An 18939-nucleotide genomic window follows, 5' to 3' on the forward strand; every position below is an offset into this window, starting at 1 on the left:
ACTTGATATTAAATAAAAAAGTGCGGCAGGCTGTGCCTTTTTGGTGTGAGATTGTATAGAGCCCAAGACAAGTGAATCCACAGTTCATGCTTCTGTGTAGCGCTGTAATGTAAGTCCCAGCAGTAATGGTAGTTATAATTTAACTTCCTCTGCCACTGGAAAGCACAACAGAAGTCGCTTTATGAGATAATAAAAAAGTATAGGTAGAAATCCTGCTCTTACGGAATCCATAATGAGGAAGATCCAGAGATATTAACAGATGTAGGTATGCAAAATGATGGCAGCTCCATTACTTCCACTGGGCTGATCAGACAGGTGCCTTCATCAGGCACCCAGCACAGCGTGCAAAGTACCACTTACCTTTAAGCAAGTGAACAGTCAAGTTTGCAAGTTTATGGATAAAGCATGCACTTAACCATGCTGCTGGAGAACTGAGGCCTACGGATCCATGCTTTGCTAACCATGATTCCAATCTTAAAAGCAGAGAAGATCTCAATACATTGATAAGAGAAAGATCAACTTTATATGGCTGCACCTGAGGGGAAACTGCCTTTCCAGAAAACTGCAGACCTCATTTTGCAGCACAGCTCCTGCAGGCAATATAGCCACTGAGAAAATTCAAAACCTTATAGACCATTCAAATTCTTTTTAGACATTGTCTGATTAGTATTAGCATAAATCAGTCACTTCCAGAAAACATTTCACTAAAATTTAAATGCAAAAGAATAACGCTCTGTTCTAAAAACACACAAGAATCTGTAACAGGCTCATTGCCAATACCGGAATTATCTTCATCTTTGCGGATCTTTAACTTGACAAGGTCCTCACAGTGCTGAAGGATCTGGACAGCATCTTCCATTGAGCAATTGTCAAGTCGAATGTTATCTATTGCAAGCAACTTATCACCCAGCTCCAGTGTCCCAGTTCTGTGAACAAGCAAACAAGCTCACATGACATCTTAGTAACATTAAAGCAAGGTATCTTAGAAGTTATGAACATTATTATAGACACCAGATGGATTTTCTTAAAACAATAATTTCTTAGCACTCTCAACACTTCATTTGTAACTGCTGTTTACAAAATAGAAGCACAAGTCTCTTACAAGCTCCCTCCATTTAACTTGAGCATGGCTTGTTACACAATGGAAACAGGTTTTTACTGGGAGCTTGAACGTCTTACCTGTGAGCAACGCTTCCTTTCTTGATATCAGAAATAACCAGAGGGTCCCCTGGTTTTCTACTCGATGGAGCTGTAATGAAGAAAACACACAAATATCTGGTTTTTTATTTCTGGAGGTGCAGATGGGCAAATTCTGTCCACAAACCAGTATTTCATACACGTTGTTTACCTGTATTGTATTTCTTCCCTTTCCCCAAACTATAGGTACATGAATATAAACAAACAGCAGCAGCAACACATTAGTGAGACTACACACTCAGCTTCTCAAAAATTAGAAAATGCCAGATCTAAGATGACTGGTGCAAAGTGAATTTAACTGGTATGTCTGAACTGTGGGTTAGGGAAGGACTGAACCTTGTGACAATATCATGGTACAGCTCCAGTGATCTATCATAAAATGCTGTGCAGCTACAACACATAAGGGAAGAGCTTCTGTTAGCAGCACCTTTCAGCACAACTACTAATGCTGATCTTTTGCCAGAATATTTCTGTCAATCATAAATCAGGTTTTATTAAATTCCTGATCAACAGAGCCGCTCTGGCAAAAATTCCACAGTGGGCTAGACCACATTCTGCATATCCACTCCTGTCTCATTCAGTGCTGAAGGCAGAGGTATGAAGATAGCACTGCCTGGGTGAGAAAGCAGGTATCTGCTTCACAGTAAATGAGATACTGTGGAAAATTGCCATGTATGCCACTGGGCTGATACTCAATTATCACATCCACACAGATGTAGCTTACATCAGATGAATGCTTGCTTCAGTGTCACTGATATATGTGCCCCTTCTGATGAGTAACCTTGCTCCTCTGCACTGCTACTGGGCCTGAAGCACGGTGGACTTTTCCCTACTTTGTACTGGGGATACCTACTAGAACCCCACCAATTCCAGCAATGGCCAAATTAGTAAAACCCCCACCACTTCTCTCCTTGTACACTTAACTCATCTCTTCTGGGACATATCTGATGTAGTTTTGTTCTGCTACCTGTCCATCAAGGTGAAAAAGATGCTCTGCTCTACAATGCCAGTCCTTGCTTTTCTTTATTGACTTGTGCAAAAAATGCTTGCCAAGTTTCCCTTGGCCAGTTCTGCAAGCCATTCACCATGCTGCTCCGCAACTTCTGGTTGCACTGGAAGCAGTTAACTTCCCCGGGGAAGAAAACAATTACTGACTGCTGCCAGAGGACCATTTCTTGGAGCAGCTTCATCCCTTTGCTGACAGAAGACTGCACTAAAGATCTGGTATCAGCACTTGAGGGTGACAACAGTGTGGTACCTGCTCTGTGCCACGGGGAAGCACAGCACCTACAGCCGGCATTAAACCATTGCTACATGGTACAAGGCTCTTGGTTCTCCTGAAAGCACCAATGGTTTTTGCACATGTAGGGCTCTTCAGTTGCCCCAAGCCATTTCTGCTCTGTGTACTTCATTCACAGAAGATGCTCCAATGATTAGGCTCCAATGCCTGACAATCACCCAAAAAGCTCCCCACACTGGAGGATCACCTATAAAATCCTGATGTCAGTTACTTCTAGCACTTCATTATTCTTCACTTTGATGGGAAATGACCAATCTTTACCTACAGCAACCACAGGGTGCATTAATAATGACATTTCCAACACAATATTCTAACAGATCTTGTTAACCTTGGCTGGCCTGGCAAAAAAAGCCTTTGAATGTCCAAATGAACCGTTTAAGAACAGCTAAATAGCCGTATTTCAAATGCAGTGACTTGCAGGTCCAGAAGACAGGCATACAAGCACTTTCAAGAATATTTAGAAACCTGTCTAAACCAGTGCACTTTCAGGAAGTGCCTATGTTGCAGTTTAGAGAACAGCAATTAAGTTTTTGCAAGACGTGTAATTTTCATAGCTTGTTTCTCATAATTTCACACCATGGGTCAGCTATATGACAGCTCCATGATTTACTTGAATTCTTTGGACTTGTTTCACCAATTAGTATCTTGTTCAAATTTTAAAGCATCACTTTGGTGAACTTGTTTTTGTAATTGTATTTTTTACCTTCTGGGTTGCTTTATAAATCTCTGAGGTTATATGCCACCTACTGTACCACGTCTGCAGCTTGAGATTTGAGTATTAAGATAGTTTTTATGAAACTGCTTTATAAAAATGAACAGCACTAAAGTAAAGAAGTCCATTATTGTTTCAAAAAGAAGAGAGAAGGAATCAAAATGGGGGGAAGCGCACAGCTCAAAGTGTGAAGCCACAGAGTACAGGTGGATGAAGAGGTTATGGTAGTGCATACAAAGTCATTACAGTTTCAAACTAAGTGTGAGCCAGAGGTGTTTTGTCAGCTATCCTGGGTATTAATTGTGTCTGGTGGATGAAAGCTTTTTTGTAGGCAGCAAACACGGCTCAGTGTGAAATGAATACCCCCATGATGACAAGCCCTTAATAAGCAGCTATGCCACACTTTGTTTTATCTTTGTTCGATGCTCACGACAATACTTACTACAAACTACTTGTGTTGCAGAGATAAAATCATTAATTTCCTCCCGAACTTTTGTGCTGCACATCACCACAGCCTAAGATTGCCTCCCAAAAACTAGCAAACAGATGCTGTCCCCAGCAAGAAGATTGAGTACTATTATCCTAATTTTACAGATGGGGAAAAGAAACACTAGAGCATTTAGGTCAAAGTATGACAATTTTCAGTGAGTAATTTGAGATATCCACGCCATTATTTCTGACAATACTTTGTAGTATGTAACTACTTCTATGCCCAAAGCACAACTACCAGCATTTTCGGCAACATTTCTGCAAGCGTGACCCCAGGATCTCAATAGTTTCCCCAAAAAATCAAGCAGCCACTCGTGGAAAAGATCTCTCTCTTTCCTTCTCCACCCTCACCCTGTGAAATGACACATCTCAGCACAACTCCATTGCAGAGAAAAGCAAAAAACCCTTAATTTCTCCAGGGTAGCATTAAACCATCTTGACCATGAGATCACCTCCTTTTCCTTTCTTGCAATCCTCCACCTCATTCATTATGCAGCCTCCATCCCCTTCGATACACACCACTATTTCATCTCTCCCCAGAGACCGAGAAGCAAGAGTCCCAGTGAGAAAGCAGAATTTGACCACTTCATTAAAAAAGATATCCTCATGAATTAATACAAGTTCAAAGTGGCACTGTACAGCTTTAAGTCTCCATTTTTATGTTTCATTTCAGAATTATTCTTGGTTTTAGGAAGCAATACAAAACAATCTCTGTCAAACAGCAATCAGAGCACAAACACACTTAAACACTTGAGACTCGCTGCAGATCCAGGTGACAGAATCGCATGGCATGGAGTCAGGGAGGGAGGTAAGAGAGACTTCTCCAGCATTTACTGCTACTAGAATTGCTGTAAAATTCTTTGAGATTTAGTTTTTGGGAAGGGAGTGGGCCTCAGTCCCTAGTACAGTCAGTCTCTGCCCCCAAATCCATGTCAGTACCATGTCATGGTACTTTCCTTGTCACACTTGCTTCTTTCTTCTCACTTTACCATTCACCTGCGTCCAGCCTTCTCTACACCTGATCACACCTCACTCTCTCTCCTCATTTACTGTCTGCCATATTCTCTCCTTGTCCACCAAAGACCTCATCTTTACTCCTCCCTGGTCCAGCTGTTAATCCACCCACTGCCGCCCTCTTGTGGAGATCTTACGCAGTCCGTGTGATGAACTGCAAGTGGTGAAGAGTGCATAAAGTCGTACAGACGCTACATTTAGTGTCACAGCTGGAAGGCTGATCTTCAGCAGTTTCACTCTAAATGACTCTTAAAATCTTAGGTCTCAGTCCCAGGCCTCTATCCCACTTCTACTAGGAAAGACACACTTCCTCTGCCTGCCTCCACCACTCAAAATTGAGTTCAGTGATGTGTTGATGGTTTTCACAGGATGGATTTTGTAGATCAGCTGTCCTATTAGGTCAAAAAAACCCCAAACAACCCTCCTTTCTTATTTCACTGCTAACACAGAGAAAAAACCAATGTGACAGATCGAACAGATCTGAGGTGTACATCTCAACTACCACCCAGCCAAAACACACCTACTAGTCTCAGCCTGGCTTCAAATTTTGGAGTTTGACCAAAGTCTGAACAAACTGAACAAAAGCAGAGGAAAATGCTCCTGGGATGGAAAAATAATTTCTATATACAGTCAGTTTACTTATCCACAATGCTGGCTGCTAGACTTTATAAAAATAGTGTGATTATTAAATAGATGAAAGCCTTTTAAAATTAGACTGATGTGGTTGTTTTGTTCCTTAAGTATTAGTCCATGTGGAGCAGCTGAGAAACCTGCTGATTCTTCAGGCCCTGTCTTGAAAATAATTACTTCTAACATTGCACAATGAAGTTGAGTTTTCTAGGTGAAATCCCAAAGCACAGAGAAACACGCTTTAGAAAGTAAATTATCATAGTCAGTGCTAAATATCTGCATTTACGAAGCTTTTTTCTGATGAAATACAAAAGACTCAGAAAACTGACAATAGTTTGGGTGAGATTCTGATATTCTTACCAGCTTTGCAGCTTCTTACTGCTTAAGTAGTCCCATTAGCTTCAGAGAGATTATTTATGAAGCAAGGTGCTGCAGTTTGTTACCAGTAAGGATATCAGAATAGGAAAGAAAGCAAGGGGGGCGGGGGGGGGCGGGAAGAGCTGTTAACTGCAATTACTAGACTGTACTAGTAAGTAATTTTCTCAGACATCATTCAATGTATTTAAAAAATATTAGTCTCACAAAGTAGCCAGTGGCACAAAAAATATCTTCAAAAAATCCATATTTCACTACATGGTCTAAAATCAATGTCACTGGCAAATCAATTGAAACAGATTTGAACACTACTAGGTCTACTTGAAAGCCATCCTTCTTCTAGGGAATGGTGCTGTTACAAAAGCACAATCACATACACATGGGCACTGCTGTGTCTTCATTATTTGGATTATGCAATTTTAAGAACCGAGACATTCCAATTACTCCAACCAGGTAACTGGGTCTGAAAATGATGGCACCAGAAGCACAAAATATATAGTCACTGATATTTGCAAACTATGAATTAAGCTCTTTATTGAGTGTAAGTAGCTATTAATAGGAAGATTAGACAGATACTGCAGAGATAAAGGAAGGATGACAGAAGTCCAGCATGTGTGTGAGGGCAGGGCCAGTATCCTGTGAGGTAACAGACATGCACTACCCAAAACTCAGTACCCTGCATTAACATTAGCAATGATGCACGTGAAACTTTCTTCTGTCTTACTTTCTAGGGGTTTCTGCTAAGTGGATTTTGAGTATTTTTGTTTTGTTCTTTTCCTTGCATTAATAGATCTGAAACTAAGAGAAGCTCATCTCTTCCCCTGTTACATGGCATGTTTTTCAAGATCATGAATTAGCTTAACAGTCTTCAGTATTGTGTGTCACCTCAGATACACCTTCAAGTACCCGGCTGTAACTCCATGCCGGCACACTTGGAGTTTATTACCAAGGAAAACAACACAAAGAAAGAGAAATAAACTCCTTTCCTGGATGTCTGCCTCTCAACAGCTCACTTAGAACAACTGTTGGACTTAAAAACAGGCGTATGTTCATGTGAGGTAAGGCTTGTATTTCACTTCTGACAAAAAGTGTCGTTTTGTCTGTCAGGTCAGGTCATTTCCTGACCTTCTCATCCAAATCCCAAACTAAACTGGGGATACAGAAAGCAAGACAGGCGTCTCTCTGTAATGTTTTTATAGAGACAGCACTACTCACCATTAACGCCACTACCTTGAGAATAGAGAGGATGAAACAGGCCTCCAACATTTAAACAGATCAAGCCTCAAAGTGAATAAACCTGATCTCCTCTATCAGCCCTGTTCAATCCTGGTCGTACCTTCTCCACTGAGTTTCCTTCAGTATTTGTTTTCTAAAAGAAGTCATATAGCTTTCTGACAATATCAGTAATAAATGGCATGCTAATGTGCTAAAGTGCCCTGACAAAAATTTGACAAAATGCATATAAAATGCTTATATTCTTCAAATCACACTGCCGCATTTAGGAGTTACTTAGGCAGAACAGAGCAAAGCACTAAAAAGCAAGCATGAGAAACAGCAATGCAAGACTTCCACCAAGCAAATTTACAATCTTCCAGTTATTAGTATAAATTCTTTAAAATCAAATAAAGAATTAATCCTAGACACATTTCATATGCATTAAATGCTATTAATAAGTGGGATTATTATATATAACAGGTCATTTAATTTTAGTATTAAAGATACTGCAGTATACTCAGAAGAGCAGAGCCAGGAGCAACCATGTGTCATGCTGATTACATAGAGCACTAATGTTATAAAGCACTAACTTTCGGAATTAAGTTCCAAGCCAGGAAGCTATGCAAAGTTTGGAAGGGGAGTGCTAGATACTAAATCCCAAGAACATTAGCTTTCCATTCAAACTTTACTCCTACAGATGGAAAAAAAAAGTACAAAAAGCAGCACAAATCAAATTACTAGGAAGACCATATTTTTACAATAATCCTACAAAACACTAACAATCCTAAGAGTAACATTCAAATACAACAGCCTGTCTCCAGGTTTCCTCATTTCTCAATATTTTCATTTGCACAAATACACGCAGACTTAGGATTTTGCTTCAAGAATGACATCACGTCTTACAGAGTCTAAGTTACTCACTCAAGTGTGCAATGCCAGCAAACAGGCCTGCAGTGCCTCTCATTTGCTCCTCAGATGTAAGTCCTAGCACTGAGCTCCCTGCCGTACTTTTGATTAATCTTATTTCATTGTGCTGGTAAAAGCTTTAAGAATGTTAAGTCAAAGCACAATCTTCTACCAAGACACATGAATAACTCCAAAGAAAGACTCATACTCTAAGAAAGGCCACGACTGTACAGGAATGTTAATTCCAGTGAGACCAGATTCTGCATTGACATTAAGTACATTAAACGTAATGTTTTGACTTATCGATTGCTCTTCCTTCCACCAAGGCCTGAACTTGGGATGCTGGAGTTTACCTGGTCAAAATCCAGTCCTAACACAGAGTTTACTGTCTGCTCCCAAAACAAGTAAGCATTTTAATTTCAAACAACAGTAACAAATACTTTTGGAGAAACAGACTAATGCACACCCTTGTTATCTTCTTTAGCAATCTCTGAAATCCCTCATGAAAGGGGATTTTGCTACGTGACCTGCACATTTAGCGCTGCCCACTAGATTTACAGATTGAGGATGTATCTTCAGACTCTGGGGCTGTTCAAGGGCCTGTGAGAAACCATGACAGACTTTGCTTAAAACTTCGCAGCTATGGAAATACTTTTGCAAGGGCTCAATTCTACCGACTTCTTTTTTCAAGTAACTTTAATAGGAGTTAAGTATGTGCTCTGCATGAAGGAATACGTCAAGCTTTAGGCCTGCCAAACTTTTGGCTTCTCTAAATGTTAGGAGTATAAAGTTGTTTCAGAATGCTATTTCACCACAGACAGAGCACTGCTAATCATCCCTTTCCAGAAAAAGGAAAAAGAAGTTTATACCGAAATGTGAGTCTATAGCTACAGGACCTACGATCTGCAGATTATCCCATAAACGTGGTCTTAAAAAGAAGAACTTCCACTTACAACTTATGGTGATGCCAAGTTCCACATTATGCTTCTTTGGTAGTTTTACGTGAAATGTTCCACTGCTTGGTATAACTGATTCTACAAAAAAATATTTAAAATATTAGATAATTTATAAGGCAAAGCAATTCCAAGTGCATGGAATTTTATGTGTAAGGTGATTAAATCACAGCAGCATCACAAGCCACGGATAAAACACAGATGCTGAAGGGAAGGAAGTAGGACATACAAAGTATGATTTATACCTCTGCTGGTAATTTCATGGTAACTCAGTATTTTTTAAGGTTTAACTGAATTTCTGGAGATTGCACAGGCCAGCAGCCAGCTGAGACTGCAGGTTTTTAGCTCATATGCAAGTTCTGTGAGCACACCTGAAAATTTCAGTGCTGGCAGATAACTTGTAATTGAAAGGACAGGAGATCAAGTCTTAAGGATTTCAGGCCTTTGTTGCTGTAGGTCAGACACATTTTGAACTGTCCGCTAAGGTAACTGCCATGGATTTTACATCTACTGGGAAGAAAAGGAATCAAAACATCACTAATGGAGAAATGCCTGGAGCTGACTGAGGTAAAAACCACTTGAACACACAGCCCTGTATATGAATCCTGACTTTTGGCATCACTGCTAGCAAAAGACTGGCCCTTGGCCAGAAAAGAAGCGACTGAAATGACAGACACGGAAACATATAAACATACATGAGTCATCTAAGCATGAGTACAGTCTGTTGTCATGGAGCAAATGGGAGGAGCACAAACAAGTCCAGGAACGGAAACACGTGGCTTCAGCTGTATTTAAATTACTTTCTCATTATTTGGTTTTCTTATTTTTTAGTATTTCATTTCCCATGTATATGAATGGAGATATTGTATTTGGGTTTTATTTTAACATTATACTAAATGCAGGCATACTAAAATATAATACAGAATTACTCTAGGAACCTTTAGCCTGCTTTTGACACCGTGATTTATAATATCATTAACATAATCACACTATGCAAAATACAGCACATCTGACATTGTCATGACTTCAGAGGAGCTACTGTCAGATAAACACAGAGGTCTTAAAAGTCTTTACTATTTACATAGTGGAGTAGTGCACATATATAGCGTATACTTGTTTGATTTACACAATTTGTGATTTTATAGGTGTACTCCGTATGCTTAAACACATTACAGAAGAAAGGAGGAGTCACAAGTAATAATAAAGACTCACCAGCAATATTAACAAATTTTTTTCTGGATTGTATCAATTAAATTTCTATTATTTTATTTAAATTGTTGGTTTGAGATACTGTAAGTTAAACTCTTTGGAGTTTTCTGCTTATCCACCCATTTATAACACCTTTCTGTCTAGTAAAACATTTCATTAGCTGGTCTGTAGAGGATTTGTCTTGGCTTAGCAGAGTATTCCTATCTCAGGGCAGAAAAACGTTGGAAAATAACTCAGAGGAGGGACTGTCACCAGATCTTATGACAGGACTTGTCGTTTCTATTTGCTTCCTGAAGTGTGCTGCAGGGCTATGTGAAATGAGAAAGCTGTACAAAAAGACACACGCTTCAAAATAGGTCACTTGAAGACTGAATGGTGTATATATGAGAAGAAAGTCTCCACCTTGGATGCCTAACAGTGGCAATGGACTTGGGATTTATTCCTTCACTCTTCTCACAAGACAGAATAACAGTACATTCGTACCTGCAACATTAAATTCTATTTCCAAAGTGACCTTGTTGGTGATAGAGGAGTCTCTGAGCAGTTGATTGGCCTCATCAAATGTGCTGTCTTCTGTTGGGATGCCGTTTATTGCCACTATTCTGTCTCCTATTTGTAGCACCCCACACCTTGGTACACAATGAAACAAAACAATCATCAGACGTGCACGTTACCAGAACCAGCAATATCAAACACATTCAACCTAACCTTGAAGAAGAGCGGCACAGCAGCTCAACAGTCTACCCATGCACCAAGGGACTATCAAGCACCCCCAGCATGCGCCATGTTCTCCAGATGCCAGGATCCAAGAAGAGGGGCACAGTTTCATGCCCCTATCCCACCCATGGACATCACCTCTGTCCCTGGGCTGCAGGCGGTGTGGCACTGCAACGGCAGCTAGTATTTGCCTGTGCAACTACTATTGCTCTTGTGTCATGATTAAAAATATATATAAGCATAAAAATGTAAACTGAAACACTGCAATGAAATCATTAGTAAGTCAAAACTTTGGTACTCTCTCACCCTACTCTAGGTGATCCTGCTCTGGCAGGGGGGTTGGACTGGATGATCTTTCGAGGTCCTTTCCAACTCCTAACATTCTGTGATTCTGTGATTTGGTTCTGTACCAAAACTGAACAGAGCTGGATACGGCCTCCCTCCACAGCACACTGAATTATTATTGTTTTGACTTCACTGATGTTTCTGATTTTTTTTATTTTTGCATGAATATAGCTTCCAGTATCCTGCTGGGGGACTCCGGATGATAGAAACACTCGTGCTTGTCATTCTTCTTATAGCCCATCAAGCACATGAAACATCATTGTCAGAACAGACAGTTTATTACTTGCCACACTTCAATTGAGCGAGGCCCTGCAATTTCTCACAAACCAAAAGCAACAAGCCCAAAGCACCCTGAGGAACGCTCACCAAAACGCACTTAGCAGTCAACTGAAAGCACCTCACCTTTCTGCCGGGCTGTCAGGCTCAATATAGGAAATGAGAGGTGGAGAAGACAAGGTCTCGGTAGCAAACACGCTACCCTGGAGCTGTATCCCAAACCCTACTATGGGGTCAGCTGTCAGCACCACTTCTGTGGTTTCCGTGTGGACGACCTGCCCAGCCAAAGCAACAGTGCTAGAGGCTAAAGACACTACAAAACAGAGCAGAGCAGGAGGAGAGACATTCACACACAGCAGAAATTTCATCGCTCTTTGAGAAAATTGATCTGTACAATAAACATAGTCAACAAAACATGTCTTTTAAAGTCAATTTAGGCTAAAGTTTATAAACGATGCATAAAAGGTTAGGACATATAAGAAAACAGAAAATATCTGGTTGTATGTTAGAATGCAAAAAGATAGTTCTTGTACTAAGTAAAATACATGTGCCTGACGCCCCCACCCGAAAAATCTCAGAACATCCTTGAATTCTGTTTGCAGTAGGTTTGAGGTGTGGATGAGCAGGATTTTCATGGGACCTAAGAGAACTGGAGGCACAAGCCCAGTTGTTATTCAGGCCAATTCCCATGGGCTCTTTTGAACATCTCATGGCGATGCAGTGTTGTCACCAACAAAGCACACAGCCTAGGCTTGCTCGCAAGAAATAAGGATGCCCTCCTCCTGTACGTGTTTACTGCACATCAACAGTTTGTGGAACAAACCCTTCTGTTACAGCAACCACTACATCTAAGGAGATGGTGAGAAAAAAAGTTCTTTGGCATCTCTCAAAGCAACTGGAGAACTCTTCTGTAAGAAACACAAGCAGCTACTTCTGTACTCCTGATTTAATCCTCTTGTTATTCTCTTTTGTTCTGAATAGACTGCACTACAGAACAAATCAAGATTACGACAACATTGATATTCAGTGCAGTTACCTGTGAAAGGAGGAGACTGCACCTTTGGTTCTTTGATCTCTGCCTAAATGTCTGGTGTATCATTCACCAAATTCCCCCGGTGACAGACTATATCATACCCAGAAAGCTAGAGATTTTTCAATTCCTGTTCAGACCAGTAAGGTAAAGGTATGCTATTGTAATGATAATCCCTCAATAATGAGGATTCTGAATGTTTTTGTCTTATAAATCTACGCTCCCCACCCCTAATTTCCTTCAAGACCTATTTTTGCCTGCAGTAGCTACTGAGAATTAGATAAAAGTTCGAGGCTTATCTGAGGGATAGTTTAGTTCATGGTTTATATCTGAGGGATAAAAAGTCAGTTCTTGTTTTTACATTACAGATAATATTGGCACAACTGTACGAAGTTGTCAGTGGCTGTGTAATTATTTCCTGCACCTTGGGGCTACAGGCATTAGACTTTGGCTCTGAAACAGTATAAAATCTGACTAATGTGGTGTAGTCAGCAATGGCAATTCTGTTGAAAAAGTTTGACTTGCAAAAAACCTCATGAGTTTCTCTTTTCTCTCAGCAATGCTCCTTTCAACTCTGAAACTCTTTTCTAAATTACTGTGAATTGTCACTCACATAATATTTCCGTTTTCCTTTGTGACAACTGTGTGTTATTTCACTTACTCAAGAGCTTCCTTCTTACTGTTTCTTTTATCTGCACTGAGAAAGACATGCTTATACCCAAATGCAAATACTAATAATCTGTTCTTAGAAACAGCCACCAGCTTTAGCATTTACTGCACGTGAGAAATGGGTTTCTCCAGCCCTTGGCACTGTAAAGTGCTAAAATATGACCAAACCCGACAAATTCAGAGTTAATATAGTACTGGATCCCCTAACACATCTCCCAGAAATATCGACATTTAGTGCATCCAAAGCTCAGAAGAGTCTCACTTTCCCTTTCCTCAAGGTCATACAACAATTATTTGTTAGCTGCATCTTCGTTTCCCTTTGTTCCCAGGAACCTAAAGGTCTTACATTTATTTCAACTTTTAGGAGCGCTAAGGTTTTAATTCACATTGGGAAATAAGGCTAATATTTGTGGGATTTGAAACTCACCCTGATAAATATTTTGATGATATGGATACTTAGAAGTGATAATTAGGAACACCTCCCACTCCCAAAGAAAATCAAACAGAAACAGGAATAAAAAAAAGCAGAGGTGAAAATCCCCTTTCCAAGTCATGTAACACCAGCTATCTGCTAAGCCTCTATAAAACACACAGGTACCCAAACCCATGACTTGGAGCATGCTGGGGTCTGTAACCCAAAAATAACTGCAGCAAGAAAGACTGCCATTTTTTTCTTGGCTGCTTGATGGATTCTAAGTTTTAAAGGCCAGGAAGCAGCCTTGTTGATTTAAGAAAGGGCCACGGATATGTACGTGGCTTCAGTGAATCCTCATTGCTACTGCTGGGGGTTCGTTTTAGCATGCTTGTGTATTTTGTGTCCGACTCTTAGCAACAGTTCTGGGGGCTGGTTTACTATATGCTCTGCAGCGATGTAAATAGTAACCTTGAACTTGAAGATTATGTACTTGTTACTTTTATTCCTATATGAGAAGCAGAGCAATGTATTTAAAGGTACATACATGGATTACTGTGCCTGCAGTCTCCTGCTCTGACCCTTGAGAAACTGCAAAATGTTCACTGTTCCTCCTGAGAGCAGCTAATTTGGATGTGCTGAGAAAACAGCACTCACACACATCTCTACCAGATACGCAGCCCTAGTAACTATCATGTAAGTTGGTATAAAATTGTGTCTCATTTTCAAGTACTAATATGGATCTATTACAAAATATTTCAGGATTTAAACTTTAGCCAAATAATAACCCAAGTGTTTCCACAATGAATGCCATACTTTAAAACCAAAAAAGCAGAGGAAGACTAAAAATGGAAAACAAGAGGCATAACTAGAGCACATGACGGCAGGGCATGCCTTCAATTTTTATAGTCACATGTTTGGAAAGATCGGTGTAGCTGACGCAATGATTGTAAAGTCATAGCCATAAAGGTCTTGTTAACCTCCTGTACCATCACACTTCATCACCATCATGAACTTTACTCCAGTCACAAGTATGGGTGTAAGTGTAGCAGCAGGAGTAAAGAGCTCTGCATGGGCTGAAAAGCAAGCTCAGAGAAAGGGCAAGCAAGCTCAGAGAAAGGGCAAAGCAAGCCTGGCTGGCCAGGCAGTTCCTCCAAAGCAAGCTCTGGTTCAGGGCTGCTGATGCAGTCACTGCTTGTACTGAGGCACAGACTCACTTGGTGATGGGGCCAGTTCCGCATATTTTGTAATGCTCTATATCCAGACCTCACAATACAAATGCATATTAAACTACACCACAACAAAGCCTCATCCTAGCCTAGAGATGTGTTTAATTACAGCAGCCTGTCATCCCCAAGGCCTTCTCACTTCAGGAATCTTTCAGGTGGGCTACAGTGTTTGCGTGACTGTCCCATTTCAACCTTATGTCTCTGGCCTTGTTCTGAGCCTTTGCAGTATAGCAAACTGCAGGGCAAGACTTCTTTGAAGGAAAAAATATATGAAAAATATAGTAACACAAGTAACTGCTGTCTCCAAGATCCATAATAGGATTAGTTTTCAGGATTTACAGTCCTTTGTTGGATGGAAAAGCTATAATATAGCACAATCTAAGAACTATTTTTTGCATCCAGGATTATTTTACTATTCAAATCAATTACTATAAAATCACTACTATTTCTCATGTGCATGTAAGGACACATAAGAGCTGGACCCCTACTGATACCATAGCACGGATGGACACACTACCTTCTCATGATCCAAAAGAAAGCATTAGAAGCTAACATGTCAATATATGAGTTGTGAAAAATGGCTGATCAGATTAAAAATAAAAAATGTGCTAACAGGCAAATGTTATGTAAAAATATTTGCTTTACAAAAGAAATAGGAACAAGCAAGCAACAAAAAACTCTGCAAGAAAGCAAAACCTCAGTTCCTCTCTCAAACATCTCCTCTCAGCTCCACAGTGACTGACCTTGGTTGGAGGTTGCTGGTTTGCTCTGATTTTGCTATGACCATGGGAAACCTTTAATACGAGACAGCAGTGCTGTAATACACAGCAGCTCAGTTTTTTGGGAGTGAACCTGTAAGCATTACTAGCCAGAGCAGATGATTTACAGAGCAGTCCTCACTTCCCTGCTCTGGACCACAGGAAGCCAAAAGGAGAGATGGCACTTACACAGAGGTTGGGAAACAACGCGCTGATAGAGCTCTCCAGCCCAGTGAATACTTCGTAATATGCAAAGTGGAACAGACTGAAATAGATCAACCCTGGCTTGGGAAGTTACTGACTCAAGTGCAATTCATGCTTTGAGTCCTGGAGAGTAGCCAGAAACAAGGCTATTTAGTCTTCACTGTTATTTGACACTCTTCCTCATAAAAATAATTGTACAGCTCGTGGTGAGGTAAACATTTCAACTATCTAGGAGGTACTGTGTCACGCTCTTCTCCTTCTGTAATGTGATAGCTGAGCTTACCAGCAATCTGTTTATGACTATTCAGCTATGAATTTTATTCCCTGATGAAAATGGGAAGAGCTGAAAAAGGAACTTGAAAATCACTTCAGTTATGGTATGACAAACCCTTGCAGGATTGTCTGAAGAAAACATTGCTTTAAATATTTCAGATGAGATAGTTAAGCTGTATGGTTTCTACTCATCTCATTTTAGTGTTGGACAAACATTCTTATGCTGATGTTTCCACAGAGACTCCAATTGTTCTCTCTTCTGCCTAGCATATACATAAATTAAGATACTTTGTACCTTTTTTCTGTATCTTCCCCCTCCTCCACCCACTCACTACACATTTTGAGGAAATGCTATTACCACCTACAGGAGCTTTTGAAGTCCTTCTTTTTCATCCTCCGCCTCATCATTGTCCCACGCGGGCTGGTGGAGTAGAGGCTGCGAGGTAAGGTCCCCATGTTGAGGGAACTCAGGCTGTATGCACTCATGGAGGTAGGAGAGAAGGATGAAGACACCAAAGCTGCTGTAAGAAATCAAACACTTGGCACACAGCACTCCGTCTTCACGGAAGAGTGCGGCACATGCCTGTAACTCATCAATGAATAAAACAATGTGTATGATGCACAGGAATGGTTTGTGCATTTCTAATAACAAAGACATTAAACCACATAGGTGATCCTAGGTAAAAGTATAGCCAGCATTTCATGAAAATACCTGCTGGAAGCTAACAAAGATACTGTAGATACAAAAAGTACATTCATGGTTTACAATTTATTTTAGGCGAAGCATGTTAGACTAGATTAATTTTTTGAACACATATCTATGAACTAATGCAGATCAGTATGTCTAGATACACTGATTTAGAAATGCCTTTTTGTAGTAGGTAATTTCTGACAAAAGATTTGTAAGCAATGCTTTGCATTCAAAAGTCATGCTTTGTATACACTAGTCAAATCTAACGGTCTAGTCATAGAGCAGAAGAGATGACTCATTCAGAATTTTCAAGCTTTTTCTTGTTTACAAAGGTTGCCTTGTTAAAGAAATGAAAAGGTATAAAATGTCAGAAATAACCTTGGCATGGCTATGAAAAAGTGTAGCATCCATAAAACTGAAAAAGGTTTTAGTGCCTGAAATGGGAAAAGTATGAGTGAAAGAAGAGGGGAGAGAGGAGGAAGAGGAAGAAGAAGAGAATATGTCAGCAGGACAAAGCGTGGAACATTACGAAGGCTTTTTTGAGGAGGCGTCTTCTGGAATTTCAAGGCTGGCATCCTGCAATGGTCAGGGTGGTAGGTGTTATAATGGTGGTAGGTGAGGAGGCTGCTGTGGCTGTTGGCACGCGAATCCCAGGTATGTTGCCTATTGCTTCTTTGAACCTTCACTGCCCACATGAAGGGATGATGGAAATCAGAAAACAAAAGGACCAGAGAAGAGGGAAAAGTAACTGAATTGCACAAACAAAAAAAAAAAAGTCAAAAAAATAAAAGAAATTAAAAAAAAAAAGAAGAAATCATAAATAACCTGGTCTTGTCTTCTTACCAGGGGGTACTAACTTGAGGAACAGAAATCATATTTTTTCTCATAATAAATGTTTCTGATTTTTATTTTATTTTTTTATTTTCATGTATTTGTTTTTAAAAAGATTAGTATTGACTCAATTTCTAATCTCACTCTGGCTTTAGAAGTTAAGATTGCATATTATGTATGACCACTAACTGAAGGTTAGTAAGTCTCTGCTTGCATTCATCTACATTAAAAAGACCAAGCAGATACTATACATAGCACTGCCTAGAATGGAGAAGTTTACTTGCCAGTCATTTCAAATTTACTGCACTGACATTTTAATTTTGCCACCTTCTATTGTTAGCATTATGCTATTATCTGCAGTAAGTGACTTGTCTGGGCCACCAAAAGAAAAACTCTGTCCTGAAGCTTGGTTAGTAAAGAAAAGAGTTCTTATTGATTAGTTGGATGTGCCCTTTAATTCTTTTTTTCTAACTTGATCTTCAAAATTTTAAGACGATCCTTTTCTGCATGAAATTTGAGACCACACTTCATTGCTGATTCTACTTATGGGGAGTCTGGGATATGTCAAAACTGAAGGCCAGTATTTACCAAGAGAGCAGAGAGCATTTCAGTTGTGTGTCAAATACTATGGGAAAATGACTGAAGTCACCCTTCATTAAATACAGTCTATTCACCATTAAATTCAGTGCAGCTGTGTCCTTGCCGAACCGCAGAGGAACACTTCAAACTGGGAACTATTTACTGAATTTTTGTTTTAAAAACACTGAGGGATTCACTACTACTATAAAATGTAAGTTACAGTCTTTGGCCCATGAGCTGTATTACCTGTATTATCTATAATGGCTGTAGATGCATATGACCCCATGCTGGACTTCAACAGTAGCCAAAAATCTTGACTGTTTAGGTTGGACTCACACCTTGTCTTACTTTGTGAGACAAAAGAAGGGGAAAAAGGGCAGCCATCGCAGCAAGCAGTGCACAGTGCCAGAAGAAAAGCCTTCCTTTTGTTTCACTTCGTATTACATGAGCAATGATCTGCTATTTGTCTGAGTATGTTAACCCTCCTCTGACTCAAAAACAATGCCTGTTGCTACAGCGAGGAGTGCACATCAGGGAAAGGAGAAGAAAAAGAGAATACTGGGGCCCACCATGGCCCTGGGGGGCAGTGAGGCCTCTGGAGGCCCTGGCAGTGGCAGGCTTGCACCTTGGGGTATCTCACCCACCCACTCACCCCACTGCCAGCAACCTTGGAGAGTATGGAAAATCTCACACCAGCCAGAAAAGTCCCAGAAACAGCAGCAGGAACCTGGTACGGCCATATGCATCTCACAGGCTTATCGTATCTTCTCAGATGAAACCGTCTCTTTGATTATGTGCACAGAGCAAGATTTCTGAACTTTAAATATGGTGTAAAAATTAAAATCTGATAAGAACAATGTGGCCAGGTGGATTTTCATTATTTTCAAGTTGCTGTGAGCCTTGTTTAATTAAAAAGACTGCTTTC

General features: G+C 40.2%; 1 protein-coding gene across 1 annotated transcript in view; it reads right to left on the bottom strand.

The window, feature by feature from the left end:
* The window catches only part of GRIP1 (glutamate receptor interacting protein 1), an 83136-nt gene that overhangs the window by 22813 nt on the left and 41384 nt on the right, over positions 1 to 18939 (bottom strand). The window contains exons 9-14 of the mRNA XM_010181768.1: positions 16279 to 16434; positions 11465 to 11651; positions 10484 to 10629; positions 8792 to 8872; positions 1180 to 1249; positions 781 to 926 (exon numbers count right to left, since the gene is read on the bottom strand). Coding sequence (XP_010180070.1) covers positions 781 to 926; positions 1180 to 1249; positions 8792 to 8872; positions 10484 to 10629; positions 11465 to 11651; positions 16279 to 16434 — 786 coding nt within the window. The remainder of the gene's footprint in view (positions 1 to 780; positions 927 to 1179; positions 1250 to 8791; positions 8873 to 10483; positions 10630 to 11464; positions 11652 to 16278; positions 16435 to 18939) is intronic.

The sequence above is a fragment of the Mesitornis unicolor genome, unplaced genomic scaffold, assembly GCF_000695765.1.
Source record: "Mesitornis unicolor isolate BGI_N332 unplaced genomic scaffold, ASM69576v1 scaffold1973, whole genome shotgun sequence".
In the NCBI taxonomy this organism is placed as follows: Eukaryota; Metazoa; Chordata; class Aves; order Mesitornithiformes; family Mesitornithidae; genus Mesitornis; species Mesitornis unicolor.